Source organism: Dipodomys ordii, unplaced genomic scaffold (assembly GCF_000151885.1).
Source record: "Dipodomys ordii isolate 6190 unplaced genomic scaffold, Dord_2.0 Scaffold34, whole genome shotgun sequence".
Lineage (NCBI taxonomy): Eukaryota > Metazoa > Chordata > Mammalia > Rodentia > Heteromyidae > Dipodomys > Dipodomys ordii.
The window spans coordinates 14,585,622-14,595,430 of record NW_012267250.1 but is presented as its reverse complement, the minus strand read 5'-3'; the positions used below and the strand labels follow the sequence as shown (position 1 = coordinate 14,595,430).

Genomic DNA, 9,809 nt, shown 5'->3' with positions numbered 1-9,809 from the left:
AAAAAAAAAAAAAAACTCAAGAAGCCAGGCACCAGTGGCTCACGCCTGTAATCCTAGCTACTCCGGACGCTGAGATCTGAGGATCGTGGTTCGAAGCCAGCCCAGGCAGGAAAGCTCATGAAACTCTTATCTCCAATAAGCCACCAGAAAACAGGAAGTGGCGCTGTAGCTCAAGTGGTAGAACGCTAGACTTGAGCTGAACAGATGAGGGACAGCTCTCAGGCCCAGAGTTCAAGGCCCATGACCAACAAAAAAATAAACAAACAAATAAAAGCTTAAGAAATAAAGTAGAAAACAACCATTGATGAAAAGCTAACTATATTGTCATTATAATATTTCTTCAAAAATACAATGCCATCTATAAAAATCATATAAGAAAACTTTCATTTCCACAACTAGAGATGAAAGTTTAAAATGGGGATTAGCTGGATAGGAATTACTTAAAAGGAGTTAAATGAACTATGAAGGTCTAACTTTTTAAAAAGCTAGAAAACTATTCAATTTCATATCCTTTGTACCTACTCTTCTCAGAATAGCACTTAATATTGGTAACAGTGGGTTAAAGCTCAATTTCTCATAGCTGAGCATGACGGTACACAACTATAATCCAACATTCAGTAGGCTGAAAATTAAGTTTACAGCCACTCAAAAGGCTGACTTAAAGGCAGGAGTCCTCATCCCCAACTTCTTGTTAAGCTGGGGATCTCATTAACATTTTGCCAGGACTGGTGTTGAACTACAAACCTTCTGATCTCTACCTCCAAAAACCAATAAAATGCATTGACCACTGTTTTAAAATTTTTCTTATTATACTGGCAATTTTTTTTCCAACAATCAATCTATTCATAGCTGCCAAGACATCCACTATCATTATTTTATGGAAAATCTGTAATTGCCACATGCTGGGTATTAAGTGCTTTAGATTATGAATGCAACTTACTAGCAGTAATTCTCCAAGTTGATATGAAATTATGCATATGGTCAGAACTTCTTAGTAACCTGCTCCAATGTTTCATTTCAAAGTCTGAATAATGTTATTTATATGATACACACAAACACACATTATATGTCTGTTTCTATATTACAGTATACTGCCATAGCTAAAGACCAATTGGTTTATTATTTTACCACAAAAGATTATTCAAAAATTTAACATTAATCAATAGACCTGGATCTTAAATGATATTAACTTTAAGGAACAATGTTATTATGAAAGAATTTCCTCTAGAAGCCTCCTTCTGAAGTAGCTGGCATTGTTTTTTTTCCCCATGCCTGATCTGGGGCTTGAATTTGTTTTCTGGGTGCTATCCCTGAGCTGTTTTGCTAAGAGTAGCACTCCACTACTTGAGCCACAGCTCTACTTCCAGCTTTTTGGTGATTAACTGGAGATCAGAGTCTCATGGACTTTCCCACTAGGGCTGATTTCAAACTGCGATCCTCAAATCTCATCCTCCTGAGTAGCTATAGCTAGGATTATAAGCATGAGCCATCAGCACCAAACTAATAACTGGTATTATTAGTGGTATAGAAAAATAATGCTCTGTCGAGAAAATAATTTCAAATTACATTTGTGCCCTTAAGCAAACACACTAAATATCAGTAAGTGAATTTTGAAGAAAAGCTAATACCACACTGTATATATACCAAGTTAAGCTATGTGACTAATAATTTAATAAATAACTGGAAGAAAAAGAACCTACCAATCTAGAGAAAACTTGGAAAATTGCACTGTGTAACGCGGAACAACACGTCGAACTCTCCGAGGTGATCGCTCTCTCTCTCTCCGAGGAGATCTCTCCCGGGAACGTTTCCTCTGAGGTGATCTTTCTCTGGATCTACGTCTTTCTCTCTCCCTTTCACGACTTAAAGCAAATTATTTTTAAATTAGTAATACTTTTAGTATTATGGAAGAGTTCTTTAATGAGATACATTTACTAGGTAATGTAAACAAAATTTCACAGAAAACTCTTAAATTGTGGCAATATATGTTATACAATTTACCATCTTTACCATTTCTAAGTGTACAGTTCAGTGATACTAGTACTTCACATTTTTGTGCAGTCCTCTCCACCATCCTAGGGCATTTTTACAACATACCTTCGGTCATCTTTCCTGTTAGGTACTTGATCCCCTCTGTCATTCCTTCCTGAAAATCTAGAAGGTGGATCTAACCTTCGTGTTGGTTGGGGCTGTGAAACTATGCGAACAGGAGGCTGCAATAAACCAGCTTTGAAAGATACAGAAAAAAATTTAACTTGTTAAAAAAAGTTCAATAGCATTAATTACATGGTTGAATTACAGAGCCAACCAAATAACTGGAATCACTAAAACTGTTTAACTAAAGTTAGGAAAATTTACTATTATTGAAGCTGACAATGTACTACTTCATGAGTATTTCCCAAAATTGAAAGTTTAAAAATTCATTTTAAAATCTTATGTTTTATTTTCTACTTCCTAGGTACAGTACACATTTAAAATAATTATGGACAAATATGAGTCCTTCATAATCAAAGATTTAAAATGTTCACTTTCAACATTTCATCGTTGTGCAAGGAATGAAGATATTTTTCTTTAAAATATGATTAATCTCATTATTTTAAAGGTTTAAAAGTCTTTAAAGGTCTCTAAGGTAAACAGAAGTACTACATTTCACAAAGTAAGAAACATGAAGCATAAATTCATTCTTCCCATTAACATATGACATTCACCATTCTATAGATAAGACTATTATTCTGTTACTACTTTATGATGAAGATATTAATTCCTTGTATGTAATGCACTATTGTGTTCTTTCTTCTCTTTTTTGGGGGGAGAGGTCACTAGGGTTGGATCATGGGGCATACCACTTGAGCCATGCCCCAACTCTACAGTGCTCATTTGATGTACTGCTTGGCAATTTGTGTCAGGAAAAACTCAATTACCTGTCTCCTAAAAAAACAAAATGTTACCCTGGAAACATACAAGCAGTTTTCAATTTAGTAACATGTTCCCTGGGACTAACTGTAAAAGAAATCAATGGAAAGCTGGGCACTGATGATTTATGCCTATAAGCCTAACTACTTACGAGACTAAAATCTGAGATGTGTCTATAAGACACATCTCCAATTGACCAGAAAAAAAGCCAGAAGTGTAGGCTCATGTGGTAGAACATCAGCCTTGAGTGAAAAACTAAGAGTGTTCTAGACATGAGTTCAAGCTCTAATACTGCCATGCACACACACGCGCGCGCACACACACACACACACACGCACGCACGCACGCACGCACACACACTCTCTCTCTCTCTCTCTGTCTCTCTCACATTGACCTTTCAAGTTAGGAGTGGTGATAGTGGTGATACATAATCCCAGAACTGGGGAAGCTGAAGTAGAAGGATCACAACAAATTTCTGATGGAAGTGGGGAAAAAAGGAATCAAGTCTATAAAGTGTTATCTTTAGATTTCTATATCCCTGAAGTAGTTCTCATCACTGTAAGTAAAGTAAAACACACTTCTGAAATACATTAAGGACACTTAAGCTTCCTTTCAGGTTTTCTTAAAATCTCTGTTATTTCTGTAACTAAAAGTATATAATCATTATAACTTGTATCATTTTATGTTAGGCAGAAACAAAAAGAAAAGACACACTGAATACAATACCTTTTTGCTGTGGCTGCTGTAAGAGAGGCTGTGGCTGAGTCTGCAACAGTGGTGTAATAGAAGCTGCTGAAATCTGGGCCTGTAGAAGTGATTGAGGCTGGGGCTGAGCCTGAACACCAAATGTTGTCTGTGGTGCAATTGGCTGAAGTACAGCAGGAGGAGTCTTCAGTAAAGGCTGAGTTTGGGACTGATTCTTAAGGGGGAAAAAAATTAAAAAAAGAAAGAAAAGAAAAAATAAACTCCCTTGTAATCAGAAGACTCAATTATCAAGTTTTGTTGTTTTTTTTTTTTTTGGGTCCAGTCGTGGGGCCTAAACTCTGGGCCTGGACGCTGTCCCTTAGCTCTTCAGCTCAAGGCTAGCGTTCTACCACTTGAGCTACAGCGCCACTTCCGGCTTTTTTCTTTTTGCTTATGTGGTGCTGAGGAATCGAACCCAGAGCCTCATGCATGCAAGGCAAGCGCTCTACCACTGAGCCACCTTCCCAGCCCCTCAATTATCAAGTTTTTATACTAACATGATTGTTTCATGTACCTGATTTGGTAGTGTTTGTATTCTTTGTGCATTCCACTTAAAAGGCATATTAGGATTATAAGTAGCTTCAACCAATACTCTGTCACCCACTTGGGGGGTTTTCCCTTTGACAGCGCTAGAAAAAAAATAGAAACTCAATTAAAAGAAGTTCCCACATATACAAAAATTTATACAAAACAGCAAGCATCTATAATACTATATGCATAGTATTTAAAGTATATACCTGAAATGAAAGCCTAGCAAGTTTTTTTTGGTCAATCATGGGACTTAAACTCTGGGCCTGGGGCCCTCAGCTCTTCAGCTCAAGGCAAGTGCTCTACCACATGAGCCACAGCTCCACTTCCCATTTTTTGATGGTTAATTAGAGATAAGAGTCTCAAGGACATTCCTTCCTGAGCTGGCTTTGAACTGCAATCCTCATATCTCAGCCTCCTGAGTAGCTAGGATTACAGGTGTGAGCTGCTGGTGCCTGGCTTCCTAGCAAGCTTTCTAAGAAAGTACATTATTGGCTGAGGTCTTGGATCAAGTAGTGTAGTGACTGCCTATCACATGGAATGCCCAGATTTCAAACCCCACAACTGTCTCCACCTCTCCCTACACTCTACCCTCCACCCCCAAAACAAGAGGCTTGAAAAATCTTCAAAACTGAGCTGGGCACAGGGCTTGTACCTGCCATTTTAGCTACTCACGAAGCTGAAATCTGGGGAATAGTGTCCAAAGCCACTTTAGGGAGGAAAGTCTGTGAGACTCATTTCCAATTAAGGACCCCCCAAAAAACAGAAGTAGACTTGTGGCTCAAGGAATAGAGTGCTAGCCTTGAGCAGGAAAGTTTAGGGACAGTACCCAGGCCCTGACTTCATGCCCCAGGACTAGCCCAATACAAATAAAAAACAAAAACAAAAAAATATCAAAACTAATGTTTTACCTTTTTTTTTCTTTTTTGTGTTTGGGGGGGCTTGAACTCTGGGCCTGGACACTGTCCCTAAGCTCTTCAGCTCCAGGTGAGTGCTCTACCACTTGAGCCATAGTGGTTTTCTGGTGGTTAATTGGAGATAAGAGTCTCATGGACTTTCCTGTCTGGGTGGGCTTTGAACCATGATCCTCAGATCTCAGCCTTCTTAGTAACTAGGATTACAGGCATGAGCCAGTGGCGCCTGGCAAATTTTATCTTCTATAAACAAACAGTATTATGTCCCCCAGTCTACAGTACTTTTCTTTTTTTTCGGTCATGGGGCCTGAACTCTGGACCTGGGCACTGTCTCTCAGCTCTTTTTTTGGGGGGGTCAGTCGTGGGGCTTGAACTCTGGGCTTGGGCGCTATCCCTGTGCTCTTTAGCTCAAGGCAAGCGCTGTACCACTTGAGCCACAGCACCACTTCCAGTTTTCTAGTGGTTTTATTGGAGATAAGAGTCTCACTGACTTTCCTGCCCAGGCTGGCTTTGAACCGTGATCCTCAGATCTCAGCCTCCTGAGTAGCTAGTTACAGGTGTGAGCCACCGGGGCGCCCGGATGTCCCTCAGCTCTTTAGCTAAATGCTATCACTCTACCACTTGAGCCACACCACCTCTTCTGGCTTTTTCTGCTTATGTGGTGCTGAGGAATGGAACCCAGGACTTCATACATGCAAGGCAAGCACTATACCACTGAGCTACCTTCCCAGCCCTTATAGTACTTTTCTAATCCTAGAGTGTGATTTGCTTTGAATAAGACAGAGATTTGAAAAATAGGAAGTCCAACTAGAGAAAAATCTTGCACAGTATTATATTTCCCAAATATATCATAATCCTAAGGCACATCAACAGAAACAGACTTGAAGTATCTAAGGAAGTTCAAGTTTCTTGCTACACCACTAAGCTACTTAAGTACTACTGTGAATGTTATTCCATCAATCTTTTGATCATAATATTATGCAATTAAAAAGTTAGCAATCTAAGCCGGGCGCTGGTAGCTCACGCCTGTAATCCTAGCTACTCAGAAGGCTGAGATCTGAGGATCACGGTTCAAAGCCAGCCTGGGCAGGAGAGACCGTGAGACTCCTATCTCCAATAAATCACCAGAAAACCGGAAGTGGCGCTGTAGCTCAAGTGGTAGAGCGCTTGCCTTGAGCTGAGCTCAAGGACAGCGCCCAGGCCCAGAGTTCAAGCCCCACGACCGACAAAAAAAAAAAAAAGTTAATCTGGGGCTGGGAAGGTGGCTCAGTGGTAGAGCGCTTGCCTTGCATGACTGAGGCCCTGGGTTCGATTCCTCAGCACCACATAAGCAAAAAGAAAAAAAGCCGGAAGTGGCGCTGTGGCTCAAGTGGTAGAGCACTAGCCTAAAAAAAAGTTAACAATCTGTCTCATAAGATAAGTCAAACACAAGGTCAGATTTTCAAAAGCCTAATACTATTTCAACCCCCATCCAACTCCATGAGTATCAACAGAAATGTCACTTAACTCTCATAAAACATTTATAAGGAATTCACCATCATCAGTTATTTAATACTCAAACAAAGGCAGAGATAAAAACATAAGGCAAACTAAATGATTAAAAAAGAAGTACAAGCTAGCACCAGTAGGTCATGCTAGTAATCTTAGCTACTTAGGAGGCTGAGATCTGAAGATCATGGTTTGAAACTAGCCCAGAAAGTAAAACCTGTAAGACATTTTTTTTTGTCATGGGGCTTCAATTCAGGGTCTAGGTACTGTCCGTGAGTTTTCTTGCACAAGGCTAGTGCTCTACCACAGCTCCACTTCTGCTTTTCTGGTGGTTAACTGAAGGTAAGTGTCTCAGGGACCTTCCTGCCCAGGCTGATTTTAAACCATGACCCTTAGATCTCAGCCTCCTGAATAACTAGGATTACAGACACCAAAGCCCAGCTGCCTATGAAACTATGAGCACAAAAGCCGAGAGGCAGTGGGCAGGACCAGTAGTTCAAGCCCCAAGACCAGTGCATATGCACAAATTACAGTTAAACTATAAATCCTCACCACAATTGACTATTCTATACCAAATACATGAATCTGTCAGGAGACCGATAGAAAGGATGACACTGATAAAGATACATTTTACTAATAAACTGACGTGTTAAAAATTGATACTCCTTTGTAAAGGTAATTTTAAAAAATAAATTTAATTTTTTAAAAAAGGAAGCTATCTTCCAACATCAAATAAAGTTTACCTAAGCTGAAAGAATACATCTTCATCCACAAATCCAAAGGTATCATGTAGCTTTGTAACCACTCCTGTGAAAACTCGCTGTTTCTGAGGCTGAGTTTGTTGCTGACTGGACCGTGGTGTTGGATATGATACAGTTATCTGTGCTGCAGGCTGAGGAGTAGACAGGCTAAGGCTCGTAGGCAGTGCAACCGCTGGCTAGCAAACAAAATCAATTATCACATTAAAACACTAACATAACAATTTGTAAAAAACTAAAATAACTGTTTAGAATCAAATCTGAAAAACTAAATTATTTTCAACCTATTTCATCAAGTTTTAAGTGTTTTAATAGTCCATACCAAGAAAAAAGGTATACTAAGTTTCAAAAACATTATTTTAGTTATTGAGTAGAAATTCAAAATCCACTCTAGCAACTGGGTGCCGCTGGCACTCTGTAATGCCAGCTACTCAGGAGGCTAAGATCTGAGGATCTTAATATGAAGTCAGCCTGGACAGAAAAGTCCTTAAGGTTCAATCTCCAATTAATCAGCTAAATACAGAACTGGACTCAAAGCTTAAGCAGAAGAGTACCAGTCATTAGCAAAGAGAGTGTGAGGCTCTGAGACCAAGTCTTGGTACTGGCACCAAAAGAAAAGAACACACGCACACGCGTGCATGCGCACACATACACACCAGAGTAGAAGTGTAGTTCAAGTGGCAGAGTAGCAATCTTGGGTGAAAAAGCTAAGGGACAATACCCAGGTACTGAGCTCAAGCCCCAGTACTGGCAAGGGGAGGGAGGGGGCGAGGAAGTCATTTCCTTTTTAAAACTGCCTAGTAGATTTCATTACAATTTCATAACATGAAAACATTCCAGGTCAGGAAACTATGGTCTCTAGGCCAAATATAGCCCATATCTTGTCTTTATACAGTTAACAAGCAGAAAATGGCTTAAAAGAATATGTGACAAAATTCTGTTGGGTGCACAAACATATGGTAATGCTATACATTAAAATCTAGGGCCAAGCCAGGTGCAGGTGGCTCACGCCTGTAATCCTAGCTACTCAGGAGGCTGAGATCTGGAGATTGTGGCTTAAAGCCAGCCCCAGCAGGAAACTGGAAGTGGCGCTGTGGATCAAGTGGTAGAGCGCTAGCTGGACCTGAAGAGCTGAGAGACAGTGCCCAGATCCAGAGTTCAGGCTCCATGACCCTACCACCCCCTGCCAAAATAAAAATCATTAGTGCCTAGTGGCTCCTGTCTATAATACTAGCAACTCAGGAGACTGAGATATGAGGATGCTGGGCAGGAAAATACATAAGATTCTTTTTTTTCTTTTTTTTTTTTTGCTTATGTGGTGCTGAGGAATCGAACCCAGGGCCTCAGGCATGCAAGGCAAGCGCTCTATCACTGAGCCACCTTCCCAGCCCTACATAAGATTCTTAACTCCAATTAAATACTAAAAAAGCCTGAGGTAGAGCTGTGGTTCAAGACATAGGGCACTAGCCTTGAGTGAAAGAATTCAGGGACAGCACCCAGGCCCTGAGTTCAAGCCCCAGGACTGGCAGAAAATAATAGTAATCAGCAAAATTGTGAGCACTGGTGGCTCAAACCTGTAATCCTAGCTACTCAGAAGGCTGAGATCTGAGAATCACGGTTCACAGCCAGCACCAGCAAGAAAGTCCAGGAGACCCTTACTTCCAATTAACCAACAGAAAACCGGAAGTGGTACTGAAGCTCAAGTGGTAGAATATTAGCCTTGAGCTGAAGAGCTGAGGGACAGAGCTCAGGCCCAGATTTCAAACCCCACAATCAATAACAACAAAAGGAAATAAAAGGGCTATTAATGTGGCTCAAGCAGTAGAGCACCAGGAATAGTAAGCACAAAGCCCTGCACTAAAACACTAGTGCAAAGAGAAGAACCAAAAAATCAAAAACAAACCAAGGAGCTGAGAATGTGGTTTAGTGGTAGAGTGCTTGCCCCTAGCATGCATGAAGTCCTGGTTTGGTTCCTCAGTAGCACATACAAAGAAAAAGCCTCAAGTGGTGCTGAAGCTCAAATGGTAGAACATTAGCCTTGAGCTGAAGAGCTGAGGGACAGTGCCCAGGCCCTTAGTTCAAGCTCCAGCACTGGCAAAAAAACAAAAAACAAAATAAAAAACAACAAACTTCCGGTCCTCGTAAATGTTAAGCATTGTCTCTCCTTCTGCACTATATCTTCAATCACTAACATGCCAATTTTTTATTATTGTTGGTCATGGGACTTAAACTCTGGGCCTGCAAGTTGAACCTCAGCTTAAGGCTAGCGCTCTACCACTTGAGCCACTGCACCACTTCCAGTTTTCTGTGTGATTTATTGGAGATAAGAATTTCAGGGGCTGGGAAGGTGCCTCAGTGGTAGAGTGCTTGCCTTGCATGCCTGAGGCCCTGGGTTCCATTCCACAGCACCACATAAGCAAAAAGTAAAAAGCTAGAAGTGGCACTGTGGCTCAAGTGGTAGAGC

At 40.6% G+C, this 9,809-nt stretch overlaps 1 protein-coding gene across 1 annotated transcript in view; it reads right to left on the bottom strand.

Moving 5' to 3' along the window:
- Ccar1 (cell division cycle and apoptosis regulator 1) overlaps nucleotides 1-9,809 on the bottom strand; it is a 62,935-nt gene that overhangs the window by 41,791 nt on the left and 11,335 nt on the right. Inside the window, exons 6-11 of the mRNA XM_013017057.1 lie at nucleotides 7,331-7,524; nucleotides 4,172-4,286; nucleotides 3,640-3,832; nucleotides 2,098-2,227; nucleotides 1,701-1,862; nucleotides 523-580 (exon numbers count right to left, since the gene is read on the bottom strand). Of these exons, the coding sequence (XP_012872511.1) occupies nucleotides 523-580; nucleotides 1,701-1,862; nucleotides 2,098-2,227; nucleotides 3,640-3,832; nucleotides 4,172-4,286; nucleotides 7,331-7,524 (852 nt within the window). The remainder of the gene's footprint in view (nucleotides 1-522; nucleotides 581-1,700; nucleotides 1,863-2,097; nucleotides 2,228-3,639; nucleotides 3,833-4,171; nucleotides 4,287-7,330; nucleotides 7,525-9,809) is intronic.